Source organism: Catharus ustulatus, chromosome 1 (genome assembly GCF_009819885.2).
Source record: "Catharus ustulatus isolate bCatUst1 chromosome 1, bCatUst1.pri.v2, whole genome shotgun sequence".
In the NCBI taxonomy this organism is placed as follows: Eukaryota; Metazoa; Chordata; class Aves; order Passeriformes; family Turdidae; genus Catharus; species Catharus ustulatus.
Window position 1 is genome coordinate 138,332,841 of NC_046221.1, and position 18,042 is coordinate 138,350,882.

The 18,042-nt window shown below is 37.9% G+C and overlaps 1 protein-coding gene across 4 annotated transcripts in view; it reads left to right on the top strand.

Annotated features, from left to right (window-relative positions):
* CPQ (carboxypeptidase Q) overlaps positions 1 to 18,042 on the top strand; it is a 142,083-nt gene that overhangs the window by 99,834 nt on the left and 24,207 nt on the right. For all 4 annotated transcript variants that reach the window (XM_033076138.1, XM_042779865.1, XM_033076147.2 and 1 more), the window contains 2 exons: positions 4,473 to 4,564; positions 15,315 to 15,516. In XM_033076138.1, coding sequence (XP_032932029.1) covers positions 4,473 to 4,564; positions 15,315 to 15,516 — 294 coding nt within the window. The remainder of the gene's footprint in view (positions 1 to 4,472; positions 4,565 to 15,314; positions 15,517 to 18,042) is intronic.

Consider the following 18,042-nt stretch of genomic DNA (forward strand, 5'->3'; position numbering starts at 1 on the left):
TATCTTGATGTTTTTTATATAAATACTTACAAATATTTTTGTATAAATACCTTTTAAAGAAATTCCAAGCCACAGGGTAACAATGCAGGAAAGGCCATAACTTATGTTCAGTGCAGCAGAGGATGGTACTTGAGGATGATGCATCTGTATATACCTCTCCCTAATAGCTCCTAAAATAAACACATTAGTGACTTAGGGAATATTAGAATTAAGAGAACATAGAGAATAGTTTGGATTGAAAAACATCATTAAAGGTCCAACCCCCTGTAATGAGCAGGAACTGCTTCAACTTGATCAGGTTGCTCAGAGCCCTGTTGCATCTGACCTTGAATTTCTCCAGGGATGGGGCATCCTCTGTCTCTCTGGGCAACCTGTGACAGTGTTTCACCTCCCTCACTGTAAAAAGCATCTTCCTTACATTTAATCTGAATCTACCCTCCTTTAGTTTAAAACCATTGCTTCTTGTCTTTATTGCCACAGGCCCTGCTAAAAAATGTCCCCATTTCTTGTTGATTCCTTTCAGTTACTGGAAGGTTCCTCTAAGGTCTCCCTGGAGCCTTCTCTTGTCTCTTGGATGGAGAGAAGTTCCATCCATCTGGTCATCTTTGTGACCCTCCCTGGACCTGCTTAAGCATGTCCATGTCTTCCCTGTGCTGAGGACTTCAGAGCTGGATGCAGTACTCCAGGTGGTGTCTCAGCAGGGGAAGTAGAGGGGCAGAATTACCTCCCTCAATTTGCAGTGCAATTTATTCTACTTTATGCTCAGATCAAGGCTTTTCAGGCCATTTATGCAGGGTCTTAGGAAAGCATTACTTTGCTTTTTTGCTTTGCTTGTGTGTACAGCTTTTGCTTTCCCTATTAAAATGTCTTTATCTCAATACATAGGTTTTTTAGCTTTTATCCTCCTGATTTTCTCCCTTGTCCCATTGGTGGGGAAGTGAGCAAGTGGCTGTGAGGGGCTTGGCTGCCGGCTGAGGCTAAACCTTGACACCTGTTAATCTACTCACAACCATTTGCAGTTTGATTGTATCCTTGTGTAAGCTGATTTGCTTGTGTGTGATCCCAGTGCCTTGACTTGCAGAAAAAAATATCTGTTTTTACAAAGGTGGAATGCTTTTTATGTTTTTGTAAACTGGTCAGTCTTAAAATGGCATAGAACAAGCCTGTTAGACATCTACACGCTGGCTTCTTAGAAAATACTTTATATTTGTGATCCTCCCTGTCAGTAAGGGTTAATGTTTATAAAGTGGGAAAGTAGTTACTGAAGGAAAATTTGCATTTATAGTACTGATCTCTATTTTGATTTTAAAAAGATGATTCAAGTTCTCCTTCCTGACTTGTAAACTATATTGAGAGTGAAGTGGATTTATTTTTTTCCTTTACATGTGACAGGCCATTGTGTTTTGTCTCTACACATACCAAGCAATAGATTTCAGTTTTGCTGTGTGGGAATGTCTCAATTCTGTCAAGCGTGAGCAAGACAGGTAGGACATAAAATTCAGGTCTTGCTGCTGTTATCTATGAATGTGAGCAATCTATGATGATTTAAAAGGAACAGAAAATAGAGTCAATAAGACCTGCACATTAGTATGACTGAAGTGTTTGTGGTACCCAAGGAGAAGGAAAGGATAGCAGCCGCTTCAGCACAGAGGGAGTGGAATAGAGCAAGTGTCCTGCTGTGCTTGCTACAGAGGTATCCTTAGTCATAGATCGACCATATTGATGTTTTTATTTCATTCTTTAACTTGTGAGCCCACATGCCCCATAGTATCTTTTATGCTTGAGATAAACCAAAAGAATATAGAGGCTGATCACCAAAATGCACCTTTGCGATAAACTAGGATTTTATTTCAGTTAAGGGCAAGGTGGAAAGGAGATAAAAAAGATAATACATTTTTCTAAAACACTGAAGGTTTGGAAAATCATCTGTAGGGTTTTTTTTCTTCTGATAGCCTCTTTATTTTTAATACTATGTAATAAGTCATTTATTCAGTTAACAAGGAAAAAGGCTCAATTTTATTTGTGCAACAGTTTTTCTTCAATTTAAAATTGCCTATACGTTGCACCCACCATAAAACTTAGTTTTCTAGCCCAATTGCTATTTTATTGTGTCTTTCCAATGCCTGTTTGGGCTACAATCTGGAAGAATTCTGATACTCCAAAGATGATGCCTTGCTTAGCAACCAGTAGTTTTTAAGAAGCAAACCAAAGCAGTTAAATTTACTTTTAAAAACTTTTGTAACTTGAATACAGTACTTAATATTTCTTCTAATAAAAACATTCTTTGAGAATATTCTTAGCAATTTTACTTCTGAATACAGGATTTATTTGCTGTTCTTTAATAAAAGGTAGATAAATACTTATCACTTTCAGATTAAGATAATGAGGAAATTAAATTTTCCTCTGTAGACTTTGTTTGTATCTAAAATAACTGGCTCCATAGCTTATATATTTTTGTTTTTTTAAAGTTGCCCATTTAATTTCAGTAGAACACACAAATGAATTTGCTGACAGGAATCCTTGAGATGGGAAGAACTGATACACCACGTCCTGGACTGGAAAGACCAAAGCTCAGCAGAGCTTTTTTATTTCCCCAGCTTCAGTGGACAGGTGCAATGATGGGCAGGGAGGGAGCCATAGGAACCTCAAATATGTTTTCCACAAGCGAGCTGAGATCATCTGAAGCCCCTGCAGAGCCGGAGCTGAGGTTACAGCTCTTCTGAGCCAACCAAGAGGACACCCTGACCACTGGCCCAAGTCCCCCTTAGGGCAGCAGTGACAGACTAAAGCAGCTTGATTTTTGCCTGGGAGGAGCCAGAAGATGCTGCTTCCCTGTCTTAAGCATTTCCTACCAAAGCTACTCTCACAGACTTGGTGTGGTGGGCTGGAGATTGGACTTCAGCTTTTATTTTGTGATATGACAAATAAACCTCCTTTTTCCACCTAAACTGCAGTGCTGCTGGAGCCATACTGCAGCACTGTCCTCTATGTTTTATACCAGCCCATTTCCTTTTATACAGTCACCTCTTCTAACCAAGCTGCTGACACATTTGGGGTTATTTTGGGCTTAAATCTTTCTGACTTCAAACCGATAGCTATTTTATTATCTCAATTTTACTTCATAAGACATCTGACTAACTTGAAAAACAAAGGAGGCTAATCTTTTACTGTTGTAATTTAGGAGAGCAGGGAATCCACTGGGAGGTGTGCAGAAGGTTGTCTTTAAAGTAATGAAGCCTGACAACCTTTCTGTTTACAGTCAACGGATCAACATCCAGAAAAATACACCTTTAAACTTGTTTGCAGTTCTTTATGAAATACTGGAAAATCCAAGGTCTTTTATTCAGATGTGGTGTATTCCTTCTCTATTCTGCCTTCAGTTCTGAGGATTGCTAGCATGTAGTTTTGAGAAAGAAGTCTTCAGATCATATTCACTGTGTCAAAAGAAAAAACATTAATGAAGGTCAAGCCTATTGGCAGTCTTCATCCATTTCAGTCAGGAAATGAAATAAGTTTTGACAGTGATACTGATATTATTTCTCCTCAGCACAAAACCATGTGTGGTACTTTATGCTTTATCACTTGTGATAATCTCTTCATGTTTTTTCTTTATTTTTTTCTCTAACATAATTAGCATTCTACTGCACAGAGAACAGTTTCTTCTTTATCTGTTTGCTCTTCCGTGCTCTCAAGTTTCTCTCAATGTATTAATTTATGAATAGAAACAACCAAATAAATAGAGGGAAGCAACTTCTATCTGATCAGTTTTGTCATGGCAAAAATGGTTTCAAAATTTATCTGAGACCTTATCTTTCTGATTGAGCTACCATAGCAAAATAGAAAATGGCTTCATGTTCACTTTGTTTCAGAAAGTCATGCATACATTTAGCAGCTCACTCTTTCAGATTCTGAAGTACAGATTGCTGCTTTTCATTTCTCTGATAAAAAGCAAAATAATATTATATAGGCCCTCAGTTCATGAAATGGATAAACATTTCTCATAAAAATCTGGCAGCTCATTTTCAATTAATTGTAATAAATTAACCATGACAAAGCAATGGTAGCTTTCATGAAAATTTGATTTGGATCTGCTGTGAGCAGATGTGTATTTCTTATGGCAGACCACCACAATGACAGAAGCACACGTTTCAGGAATCTATTTAGGTAGTTACTTTCTGGTGAGGTTTTCAGACACTTTCAGTATGTCCCTGAAATGTGCTTCTCTTGTGCTACTGCAACTGGTAGCAGCATCTCAACTGCCCACTTTTTCCTCATGTGGGCTCTCCCCATACCCCAGTCTCTCTCTAAACGAGAAAAAAGTATTCTAGACAGAAAAACCCACACTTGATATAAGTTGTGTTTGGTTTGTGGAAATCCAGGAGTTTCATCCATTGGAGGCTGGAGACCAATGCAAAAAGTGCTCAAAATGTATTTGTATTTAATATTAAAAAATATTAAAACCTGTGTTTTAGGACTTCGTCCAAAAAGGACACTACGCTTGGTGCTGTGGACAGGAGAAGAGCAAGGAGGAGTAGGTGCTGAGCAATACTATCAGTTGCACAAGGTAAATATGTCTTTTCACCATTTCAAAGCACTTTTCTCCCCAGTCTTATGACTTGAATATTATTTTTGTCACGATGTTCAGCTTAATATCTAACCAAAGCCAGGATTCCAGTTCTGCCTGAAAATACATTTTCTGGGTTTAATCATAAACATAAACTTAATTTTACATGTAACTGTGATGCAACCACACGTGTGCATGTTCCTCTTGACCTAAGATACTCTGTCACAAAAGTGTTATGAAACAGATATTTCATGATATCTGCCATAGCTTTCAAGCATAGCTAACCTTCTGAGAATGAATGATGAATGGTCCACATATGTTTGCAATATAAATAAATTTTGTTTGCCTCATATATTTCTGCTTCATTGCATTTTCCCATAATATTTTACAATGTAAAACATAATATAATACAAACAAAAAAATTTGCTATCTTATCTTGATAGTGTGTAGTCTATAATTTATTTCGCCAGTTATTAGTTTTGTGGGATCTGGAACATCCTAAAAGGTTGATTTCTGGTGATGCAAAGAACACACAAACTCTATGACTTATGACTATGAGGATAAAAATATAACATCTATCTCTTCTGCCAACAACTGCCAATGCAAAATACATCATGAGATAAAGGGTAGTTACCAAAACTATCTTGGAGATAAGCCTTTGGAATATCTGTGTGTTTGAGGGTTTTTTCCACAGAAAAAATATGCTGTACCTGTATAACTATTCTAAAGTAATCTTTTATTCTTTTCCCTAATTAGGTAGTATAACTCTCAACAATGGTTAATACATCCAAGGCAGAGGCAAAGTGAATGCAAATGTGCCTAGGAAGTTACCTGCTCTACAACAGCATGAAAGCAGATTTACAAGCAATTCTTAAAAGCGTTGTTTAATGTTAAGCAAACTATCAGAACAAATAAATGGAAAATTTCACTTTGAATCAAATTCATTGTGATGAACCTAATTAGATCAGCTTGCATCTGCAATGGAGTTGTCAGAGACAGGTTTAGAGCAGTTAGAGTTTTCTGACTAATTGATGAGCAATCAAATATTTCCCACTAATTAGTTTCATATTGCTAAGAAGTATATTTAACTACCCATGTATAATGTTGTACCTCCTTGTATCTCCAAATTATAGGGATAACTCAGCTCTGTCATTTATTTGGTACCCAGAGGTACCCAAGAGCTTGCTTTCTCAGCTTAAGGGAGGTGACAAGTTGCAGTTTAGTATATGTTAAGGACTCTGGATTTACCACTGGTACTCTGATATTCAGCAGGATTAAACTAAAATAAAATATTCTGGAATAAGTAGCACATGAAAGAGATGCTTCTTATGTACAGAGATGCATTTTGGAGGAGCTGGAAGGATGCTCTGTGCCTAATGTACATCACTCATCAGAAATGTTTCTTAAGATTTACCTCTGTGCATGTCCATGTTGGACAGTAAGATCTGTCCTATGGTGGTGATGTCAGCAACACATGAAATTGTCTCATGCATGTCTCATCTTTTTCCAAAATGGCTTAGTTTCACTGTTGTCTCAAAGATTTCTATTCAGAAATAATACCAAAAATCAGACCTAAGGATCAAATAGGGAAATATAAAGCAGGCTGGGTGTTGTTTACAAGATATTTGGTTACTTTGCTTTTTAAAAAGTTGAGACAAAGATGTGTCTCAGTTCTTGCTCTGCTGGTGAGATTCCATCTGGATGTTGTGCTCTGCAAAGAAAGCCCTGTCTGACTTAACAGTTTGTAATTTACATGGAGAATTTAAGCAGAAATGACATCCGTCTGTTGTTTGTTGTTCTTGTTTCCCCCCTGCCATATGATCTGGCATAATTATAAATCGATTTGACTATAGGACGTTGCATTACTCATAGTAATGAAATAAAGTTGATTAATACTGTACATTAAATTTAGCATGAAAAATAACTTAACCTTTTAATGATTTACTTGCTCAAATTTCTGGCAATTAGGATAGTGTGGCACACACATTGCTTGCTGATGGTAATGAGTACAAGTTAAATAAGAGTGGTATTTAAAGATGCCTTGTAAAATGAAAGACAGCCTGTATGACTCATCTGCATAGCTGGACTCATGAGTTTAGTTCGCAGCAAACAAGTAGAAATATGAATGCAGTAATTCAGCACAGGCAGACATGGATTTCCTTGACATTGTAAATTACCTCCTCATGTCAGTGGAAATGCTGCAAGGGAGAAGAAATTAAGACAATATAGTACTGGACAAGTACAGATGCTCTTATTTTTGTCACTTATTTATTATTTCTTTCAATTTAAGCTCAGGTCCTTCTTCCTCATCCATCATTGTAGGTTGTCACTGCTAGAAAGGGGATAAGTTACTGCAGAAATAACTGAGATAGCAGTGTAGTGGTTTTACTATGGTGCCAATAATTAACATGTATCCCTGTGTAATAGCATTATTTATAACACTCAAGTTTTTCTCTAGATCCCAGTATTATAATTTCTGATTATTAAAGCTAGTGATAGGCATATTAGCTGTTCAGAGCTTCATGAGAATGTAAGAGCTGCCATATTTGTTGATCAAAAGCTCTAGTGCTCTAGAGTAGTCTGGTGCTGTCTCCTGTCTCTGATAGCATCCAGTAAATACGTGCTTAGGAAAAGTGTATTTGCCCAACTGCACTCAGGTAAAGCTCAAACACATATGTTACTCACACAACCATGACTTCAATTTATCAAATATTTTTCTGGAGAGCATCACATGGTCCTCGTCCTTTGTTTTCTTTGTATGATTTTTCTAAGCCATTTCCAAGAGTTGAAAGCCTTGTATATTCCAGCAGTTCCATTGCCTCCATTAGTGCAAGGATACCTGCCACCCACTAGGACATCACAGAGCACCTGCTCAGTTTTGACCATGGGGTAGAAGCCTCTCAGGGCAATTACCAGCACCTTGGCTTCCAAAGTAAATACCTGTTGAAATGCTCACTGCTTTTAGCTGTCAGCCATAATTAGATTTAATCCCAAACTAGACAAGGAGTTGATTCTCCTTACCATTAAAGATCCTTATCTTGATAAAGAACAGTGAAATTAAAAGGTTTAAGTGCAAATCAGACTACAAAGCTTGGAGCTGGACACTACATCTGAAGTCTTCTTCCAGTGCTTAGTGTTGTGTGACCCAGTTACTGAGTAGGGCTCTTATGTACAGACAGTACAGTAAATAACTTCAGAATTGTGAACATTGCAACACTAGTTTTTTTATACAAGTCCAATTGAAGAACTAGAGGAACATAATTCTAGAAGGCCTCATGATGCAACTCTTCAGTACAGATTCTGCTATGGCCTTTTCCTATGATACCTGAGTGCTCTCAGCCAGGATTAAGTTTTTTGTGTGTTTACTCTTATGCTGTCTTCATGAAAGGAGAAAAAAATATGTGTAATGAAGTATCTGTCCTCCTTGTCATTGCTGTGGACTAGATTCTGTGAAAGGTCTGTGTACCGTGAAACAAGGTTGCAGTTATTTGCCCAGCTGAATTAAAGGACCATGAATGACTGATAATATTTATTTTGCAATAGTGGTATTGCCTACAATCTCTTTGGAAAGCAAATGCATTTTGTAATGAGAAGACTACAAGATCCTAGGCCACATTCAAATTTACTTTAGAACTTGGTTGTGATCACTGGAGACATTAGTATGTTATGAATTCAACTAAAACCCCATTACAGAAGGCATTCTCAATATTTTTTGCATGTTGGTATTCTTAATTATATTTACAGTACTTACTTCAATTTCTGGTGCAAATACCAGACATTTAATTAATTAATTAAAATAGAGTATTTTAAATTTTTAGTAAAGGTTTAACTATGCAAAAAAAAATCAATCACCAGTGTTTATTATGGTTTCTGGTTTGTATTTATTACCAAGATCGGATATTTTGCTCAAACTGTGTCTGCATGAAAACAGACATTTCTGAAATGCTGGCATTTCTTTCATGCTAGTTTAAGTATTCTTTGTTGATGCTCACATAAGATTTCTACTTTTATTTGCTAATGAGTTGCTTTCTCTAAGAAGCAAATATCAAAAAATATCTTGTCACTCCCAGGTGAAATTATTCTTCTCCAGAAAATATTGTCTCCTCAAAACCGTAGTTTTCAGAAGACTTTATATTCTGAGGTATCAAGTACTCTGATGAAATGTAAGACATGGATTTGTGTCTGATTTGAACCAAACATGTGTAGGAAGGACTTTATTGGAGATTCTTTTATCCCAGCAAAATGTGTTGACCATTAGCCTTTTGACTTTCCTCAGACAATACTCTCTCTAATCAAAAATTACGTAAAATTGCTGCTGCCTTTTTAGGTCAGTGATGCCCTGTTGATTATTTTCATTGCAAAGGAAAAGAAATGCAGAAAGAGTGAAATGACCATTTGCAAAACTACAGAAAGAAATAATCATGCTGTGTTCTCCAGTATCACAACAGGCAGTAACACCACCAATTGCATTAAGCACAGTAAAGATAGCATAGTTACAGAATTATTTTCTACACCAGTTCTAGGTCTGTAGAATGCCCAATTAGTATTTAGGAATAAGCTTCCTTGTGAAAGTTGCAGAGAAATACAAATGTTGCTAAAACACAAACCCAAGTTTATTCCTTACACTGCCTGAAGGATGGAAGACCCCAAATCAGTCATGATAGCGTTTCTCCTGGATATCTAGTCTTCATTCCACATAGATAAAATTCGTACATGTCTAGTGTTAGAAAAACTTTTCTCTGTGCATCTTTCCTCTCTTTCTCACAAGCAAATAGCAGAGCTGCAGAGAATCTGGTCGAGACATCTTCTGAGGATTGCTGCTTCCAGTGCATGCTTCAGGCAGATTCACCCATCCACAGGTCCTTGGTCCATTGGGATGTTCAGTTGTAAGAAAGTTGGCTTCCTTCTATTGAAACTCCCTGCAGCTGTGAAAGATGTAGAAAATTATGTATGTGCTGTGATAATTTCTAAGCTGTTGCAAATTTGTTTTCACTTCACTTTTGTTGAAAGTTGTAGAAATACTCATCAGCTTCCTGAAGCATCATCTTTGAAAGATGTAAACCACAATTTTTAATTTTGGCATTGCTGCCTATTTTCTAGTGAAAACTAAATCCTGTCAAAAGAGGACAGTGGTAGGATGGTCATTCAGAGCCATAGACATTGTTTTGATACCTTTGTATTTGAGCAGTAAATGGTCTAAAGTTATGGAATGTTTTACAGGAAGAGCACTTCTCTTTGATATATCCCTTTGTGAAAGAAAAAATCTCCCAAGACAAGACTTCAGGCATACCTTACTTAGCCTGCTGCTGTGTTCAGAGCTGTCTGCTTTTTCTTGTCTGTCATCCCAGGGAACTTACAATACTGAATGGTCACCTCTGTGAATGCTGACAAATCATCACAGAGCAAACAATCGTGGTATCGTACAAGGCATGACATGGCAGTAGTGTGTTTTTACTGAGTGAAGTGCTAATAAGTACATGACCAAATTGCTCCAGGGCTGTTGAAGTTACTGAGACTTTTGTCGTTGGCTTCTCAGAGGTCAGAACTTGTAACTGCCCTACAGAACAAACCCCTAAACCTGTAGACTGTTTTACATACTGCTTTCCCATAAAATGTGGCAGAAGAACATTTTATCTTGTAACAAAAGGATGAGCCTTTTTCATACCTTGTCATGTAGCAAAAACTGTGCTAATCTTCAGCTTTACATCAGCTTTCTCCCCTGTAATGATGGGATAATTTACAAAATTGAATAACTCACAGTGTTCCCAATTTTCCCTGTCTTCATTCAAAAATTGTGAAAATGGTATGATCATGCTTGTGGCTGGTGGTTATTATGCCTTGATGCTGGCACATCTCTGCTTCCTAACAGCTGTTGTGTTTTTTCTCTAGTTTCAATTTATGCTGTTTTGCTTCATTAAATTACCTTCATACTAAACAGCAACTCAAAATTACACTACATCATATTTATATATTATTGAATACTTAGAAGATGTTATTTATTTTACTTCTTTTTTCTTTTCTGGCTGTCACATGCACTTAGGTGTTTCCAGTGTTTTTTCTTGTCTTTCCTGCAGTCAGTTGCCAGCCGAACAAAGCTGGGTGCTGATTTAAATTGTTTTCTAGTACTACAAGAGGGATGACCATCACTTCCCTGTGACTTCTACAACACTGTTGCCATGGTATACTTGTTTCCCGACTGCTCTGGGACAAATACTGGAATACAAGTGTTGTTTCTTAAAGTTAAGTGTAAATCAATAACAGAAAGCTGAAAACACAACGTCAGATTAACTGATGTCCTTTATCACTGGAACAAATGAACCATTAGTCAAGGAAGTGCTTTGTCATTACACACTTTAGTATTTTTCCTGTAAAGTGGTGATTCTTCTCAGTGGAACATAAAACCAGTAAATGAGCTGCTGGACAAGTAATATTCTATTTTAAACAGCCCAAAAATACTGAAGGCTTTTAGGATAAGCTGTTCCCTGCATTAAACTTTCAGGTATGTCCCTGCTTTAGCTGGGTAAGAGGGATTGCCATCAGTAACTCAACAGATTAGTCATGAGATATTGCAGTCTAGTTTAACATCTGCTAAGAATTAACAATTGGGATTTTGACTGAATAAGTAGCTACTGTAAGGTATAACTGCTTGGGATTGCCAGTGTCTATCCTAGAAGGAAGATGTTTCCTACCAACAGAAGTACCTGTCATATTTATTACAAGGGTTTTTTTCTCAATGAGAAGAGTTTACTGTAATTACAGGCTAAATGACAGACCCCAGAGAGTGGGACAGTAATCAGTGGCACAAAGTCTAATTGGGGGCCTGTCACTGACGGTGTCCCCCAGGGTTCAATACTGGGAGTGCTGTGCAGCCCTTCAGAAGGACCCTGACAGAGATGGGCAGAGAAGAACCATCTGAAATTCAGCAGAGGTGAGTGCAGGGTCCTGCCCCTGGGGAGGAACAACCTGCACCAGTACAGGATGGGGGTGCCCTGCTGGAAGCAGCTCTGCAGAGGACCTGGGAGTCCTGGAGGACAATGAAATGTCCATGAGCTCACACTGTGTTCCTGTAGCCAATAAGGCCAAAGGTACCCTGGGGTGCACTAGGATGAGCACTGGCAGCAGGTCCAGGGAGGTGATCCTGCCCCTCTGCTCAGCCCTAGAGAGGTCACATCTGGAGTTCTGTGCCCAGTTCTGGGCTCCACAGGACAGGAGAGACAGGAGCTGCTGGAGTGGGTCCAGAGAAGGGCTACAAAGATGCTAATGTGACTGGAGCATCTCTCTTACGAGGAAAGGCTGAGGGAGCTGGGCCTGTTCAGCCTCGAGAAGAGACAACTGAGAGGGGCCCTCACCAGTGTCCATCAGACTCTGAAGGGAGGGAGTCAAGAGGATGGACCAGGCTCTTCTCAGTGGTGTCAGGCAATAGGACAAGAGGCAATGGGCAGAAACTGATGCACGGGAAGTTCCACCTGAACATGGGAAGAACTTCTTTACTTGTTGGGTGCTGTGGAACAGATTGCCCAGAGAGGCTGTGGAGTCTCCCTCACTGGAAATATTCAAGAACCATCTGGACACAATCCTGTGCCATGTGTCTGGGATGACCCTGCTTGAGCAGGGAGGTTGGACCAGATGATCCACTGTGATTCCTTCCAATCTTATCTATTCTGTGAGTCTGTGATTTCATGTTATCAAGTTTTTACCTTAGAGATGACAAGTACTTATATTTTTAGTTTTGCTTAGCAGAAACAAAAAGTAGATTGTTTATAGAGAAAACAAAATAAAAGGAGTTAAAATTTAAAAATTAAAAATAGGAGAAGTATTGGTAAGGATTGTGCCTAATTGTGTATTCAATGAAAATAGCAACTATAGGAAGCCAATTTTCCCATGCAGTATTTATTGTAATGTTTCATTTAAAAGTTCAATTGAAGAGCTAAAGATGACATAATAAAGAGAGGTGACCTCATCTGTGACCAAATCATAAGAAGGCAAAGGATAAAAGTCTATTTTGGTGTTCAGAGAATTAGACAGCATGTTACAAAAAGAAGTTTTAATTTTCTGGTACATACCAAGAGCAGTGGTACAATATCAAGATGCAGCAGATGAGATTACTTTCTGAAAATAATTACATTCTGAGTTTATAATGCTTATTTAAATGGTACATTCACTAGGAGAATGACTGAAGGAAACAGCTGAGCCTGCAGTTATTTTTTTAAATATTTCTGAATTAGCCAAGGCAAATGTATGGTTTCACCTCACTTTGTTAGTGGCAGTTATTCCTGCATCATAGATGGCAAATGATGAAAAAGCATCTTCACTGTTTTTAAGCAGTATATTTTAAGTACGTTTTCTAGCATGTGTTTCTCTCTGTGTAAGTAGAAATGGCAATGCAGATGTACAAAAATGGGAACAAGGAAACCATTCTAACTTTTTTAAGACTGCAACTTTCAAATTTGATGGTGAGTAGTTTTATAAGTAATCCTATCTTCCAGTGGGCCAAATAGGGAAAAATCTTTCTCAAGGACACATGGTACTCCAAGTAGCTGTGACCTGTTTCTTTTTTGTTTCCCAGTGAACTCATTTTCTCTCCCTAGGGTGTCCTGTTTTTGTGCCTCTCCAGCACAAAATAACTGAATAGCTTTCTTCCAGAACAACAATATGGTGTAATGTATTGTGGGTGGCTTGTTTACTCAGTTTCCTATTAAAAACACATGCAAACATTTATGTGAGAAAACACAGCTGAAGAGCACAGCAATTCTGGAATAGTAGTGGAATCCTTGAACTTAGGGATTCTGTTGTTTTGAGTGATAAGTGAGATTTCTTTTAGGGGTCCATGTTGTTCCCATGCTCACTCTTCTCCTCGTTTCATTGCCCTGAATAGTCCCTTCCCCTGGCCTTATTGCTTTTCATTTCAACTGCTCTAAAAACAGACAGAAGTCCCGCTTTGGAAACTCAACCAAGGAAGCTGAGTACCACAGTATTATCTATTTATTAGGGCTCACTCTACTTAAGTTAGCTTTCATTGGCAGTTCAGCAGCACACTGAAATGTGTGTTATCTTTACTAAGTCCTCCTTCTTGGGCATATGATTAAAAAAATTACATTTTGAGACATTCTTTCTATTGTGGCATTGTATGTGACATGTATCTGTGACATTGGAGCATCACTGGTCCCTTTCAGCCTGCAGTGTGCTTTTCTTGGCCTGCTGCTCTCCCACTACATTCAGACAGTCTGTGAATCATGATTCATGTTGAGGCTCATGACCTCAGGACAACATTTGATGATAGGCCTAGACACCATATATATAGCCTAATTATTTACATTTAGTCTTTTGCAAACTGAAGATGTTTTTCACTGTCTAAAAATGGCGATTGCCAATGAGGTAATAAGATTGGTTATTTGCACATTGATTTCCAGTAGTTAAATGGGTGGATAAATTGGTTATCTGAAGGTATCATTTACAGTTTCTTTGTCATGCAAATATTTTATATTAATTTTTTATCTACTGGATATATTTCTAAGTGAAAAGTAAATAGCTCTGCTCTGTTAGAATTGTTTCACTCAAAAAAAAAGTTTTGTGAAAGTGTTAAACAGTTCTTGGCAAATTCCATAAAGGACATCTGAAAACTTACGTGAATTATTCACAGCCACCTGTAATACATATTTGGGTTTATTTACAGAAAAATGTAAAATAATTATTTGTTGAATTGTAGGCTTATATATGCTGGTAATGACATGTATCTGTTAGTTGCTGCTATCACATATCTCTTGTAATTATTTTCTTGTAATAAATGACCCGTGGCAGCCATAAAATTCAGGCATGAGATCTGGGCTTAGGAGTAAAACTTGCAGTAACTTCTCTTAGTCACATTCAAGGTGGCCTGAAATATAGATTTTTTTCTGCCTGACATGACCATAAACTGTTTTTAAAAAGTTATGTGGCTCTCCAAAAAAATGAGTTTGTCATTCATATAAAATCCCTATGTATTTCATTCAAATCACCTTTGGAACTGTGAAATCTAAGTAAATATGGTAAGTAAATAAATTGCTAATTTTTGGTTTTTTACTGTAAAAGATTACTCCACACACTAAAAGCAAGTGTTATTATGCTACTTGTACACAAAATCTTACCTTTCATGTTTCTTGTGAGGATTTAACTTGGAAACACAAATTTTCCTTAAAATAGATATTATTCCTTCAGGTCTGGGGGAAAACCTTGGCATTTCAATCCCCCAATCGATATCAGAGTTGACTATATGGTATATTGAAAATAATGTGTTTCTGAAGAGGCAGCAGCTGGCTTTTAAATAGACTCACAGTCTATGAAGGCTTTGGATGCCTCTAATTTTAAAGCAACAGGACTGCATACCCTCTCCACTGCAACAGAATTTCAGTCTTACATCTGAGAAGAAAGGGAGAGCTGCAGATGAAAACTGCAGTATGGTGGTGATGGCTTATCTTTCTAGGTAGCACTTCAAAAGTCTGAAAGCAAGTATTTGGGGACAGCAGACCAGTCATGTTGTGGGTACTACAGAATACTGGTGCCTCAGAACATAACATGAACTGTTTCAGCCATTTCCATACACAAAGATAGGTCCCTTCATTTACGCTTACATACACATTTTCACAGGAAGCATTTCTCTGCTTCTGAAAAGAAATTTGGTTTGGTATGCTCGCAATGACTCCCAGAATCCAGTATATGATCCCAGCTAAAATAACAACCACAGCACAACATCTTCTTTTTCTTACATGTTTAGGAAAATATCTCCAACTTTGATATCGTTATGGAGTCTGATGAGGGCACCTTCAAGCCATCTGGACTGGGTTTTTCTGGCAGTGCTGAAGCCCGGGCCATCGTGAGGGAGATCGTGGCTCTGCTGCAGCCCATCAATGCTACGGATGTTTACGACACTGCAGAAGGAACAGACATTGCCCACTGGATGAGAGATGGGGTGCCTGGTGAGTGTCCCTGATGGGTGTCCCTGGAGCCTGGCAGGGACACTGCTCACACAGCACGGCCACGGCACGTGGCTGCTCTGATATTTTCAAAGTGCTAAGAAATTATTTCCCCCAAGGAGTAAAATTTAGTATAGGTAAAATGCATAAATGTTAAAAGGTGACCAACAGAAAGAGGGCATAAAGTGCATTTGAGCTGCAGTTTAGTAATGGTATAGATTTTACATAGAATAAAATGCCTAAAATCTTCTTTTCGGCTTTAAGGATTTATAATAATTAATCCCAGACTGGTGGTTTATAAATAGTAAACCAAGGCAGAGGGGAATTCTCCAATACAGAATAAATATTTTTTCTATTATTATTATTATTTTTACTTTGAAATTCAGGGGCTTTTCTTTCTATTTTATATGCTGGGGAAACAGTGTTTTTGAGATGTGACATTTACAAAGCTATGAGTCATTAAGGTGTGATAAAAGGGTAGAATTCTGAAAAGTTTGAAGTAGTTTAGGGGCTTGTTTTGAGGATCGTATCTGGCTCCAAGTGAGGAGCAGCTTGTTGGCAAAGAAAACTTGTAAACTGTGAGAGATCGACCCCTAATAGTACCCCCATGCACAAGACCCCATACTAGCACAGAGGCTTTCAGAGCAAAAGAATCCCAACTGGAGGCCAGCCTCGGTGAAGACTTAGTGAATTTCCATTTGAATAATAGTAGGAAGTAAAGTTTCATAACAGTGATATTTAAAAAGTTATGATCAGTTTTAAATTTTAAGGTTCTTTTTCTCCTGTGTTTTATGGCTGAAGTAGGCTGGCGCATTTATCATGCTAGTTTTACTACTCGCTTCTATATGCTTAGAATCTTTTAATATTTTATTAACTGCTGGTTTTTACCTTGTGGAAGAGAGTGAACCTTGGAATATATTATTCTTATTTATGGTCAGAAACCCTTGCTTCTCACTCACTTAGGGTGTACAGAGATAACATAAAGTTGACTGCTTCGATAAATGTATGTCTAATTTTGAAACTAAAATATCTATACTGGGCAAGAAGTATGGATAGATGGATATTATTAAACAGGGATTCATCTTCACCTTCTGTCCTGCTCTCTGGGTGAAGTGGAATTGGTTCAGTACAATGTCATGCAGCTGTGACAATGGTGTGCTGAGTTGATTTGAGACTACTGAAAGGCTGTGGCCGTGAAATCATCCTCCACAGCCTGGAAATGCCTGTGAAAAGATGTCTGCTCCAGAATTTCAGACCAACATACCTGTTTGGTAGGTGGAATATAAGTACTCACCACTCAGCCTATGTTAAGAAAATGCAAGGGTATCAGAATTATTTCCTAGTGAAGGTACTGGGAGCGTTCCAGGGGGTCCTTGGGGACTTGCTTTGTGCTTCCCATCTGAATGTGACAGATTATGGAAGAAGAGGGAAAAATTTAACATTGAAATGCTTTATTTTCAGTTGATAATATGAGTGGTGCTTGTGATGGCAGTGGGTATTGAGCTCTTGCACACCACTTCTCATCAGCTGTGGTGCACCTGGAGCACAAGCAGCTGCAGCTTGCCATGGTCCTCTTGATTAGTCTTTGGACTACTCAGCAGGAGCAGTGCAGGAAAAAGCCCTCTCCCATGGATATCTGTACTCCTCAGAGAGCATAAACCGTGAAAAATACAAACCTTGGGAATATAAACTTGACTTTGGGAAAACATTAATGCGCCAGAACCAAGACCTCAGTTTTTAAATAAATCTGATTTGTTTTCCAATTAAGAATTTGTCATATTAATTGATGGTGGAATTTATTTTTTTTTTGTCTGTAGCTTTGGTTCATTTAACTTCCTGTTAAGCAGATAACAAAGTGTTCTTGCAGCATAAAGGAACACTCATTCTTGTCTTCATCAAGCCCCAGTGAGAAGAAATTAGCTCCACTAAAAAAATTGCCTGCTTTTGATTGTATTTCATGCTGTTCCAGGGAGAAGTCTAAGATATCTTCTAATCTTTGGTCCTTGTGTGGAATATTCTCCCTGCTTGAATGAGTCTTTATGGTATATAATAACACTGAAACAAATTGAACACTCTGTAACAGCTTTTATAATTTTGTTTAATTTAAACAAGCAGTCAAGTGTTGACACTTCATCAATTTTATTAAAATATTTTCTTGAAAATATACTTAGTGGCTTTGTTTCTGCAACAGTGAGGGAAATCATGGTATACTTCTTGAACAATAAGAATGGTTTCTGACATAATTTCTCTAGAATTTTCCCCTTTTCAGTGTGAAATCGATTCTAGGAGTCACCTTATTAGATGCTGTTAATATTCTCCTCCTCCTTCTTTTGGTCTGAAAGATCCACAGAGGGCAACACTACATGTGTTTTTCAGAGCTGTTCATAGCTGAAATGGGCAAAGAGACTGTAGCTTCTTAATCTCTGCTATTTTGAGCATGTTATTTTTAATGGACATGCAATGAAATGCTACTAAACAGCAGTGATTATTCTGAGATTTTAGGATGAGAGAGGCCACAAGTTCAGAGTC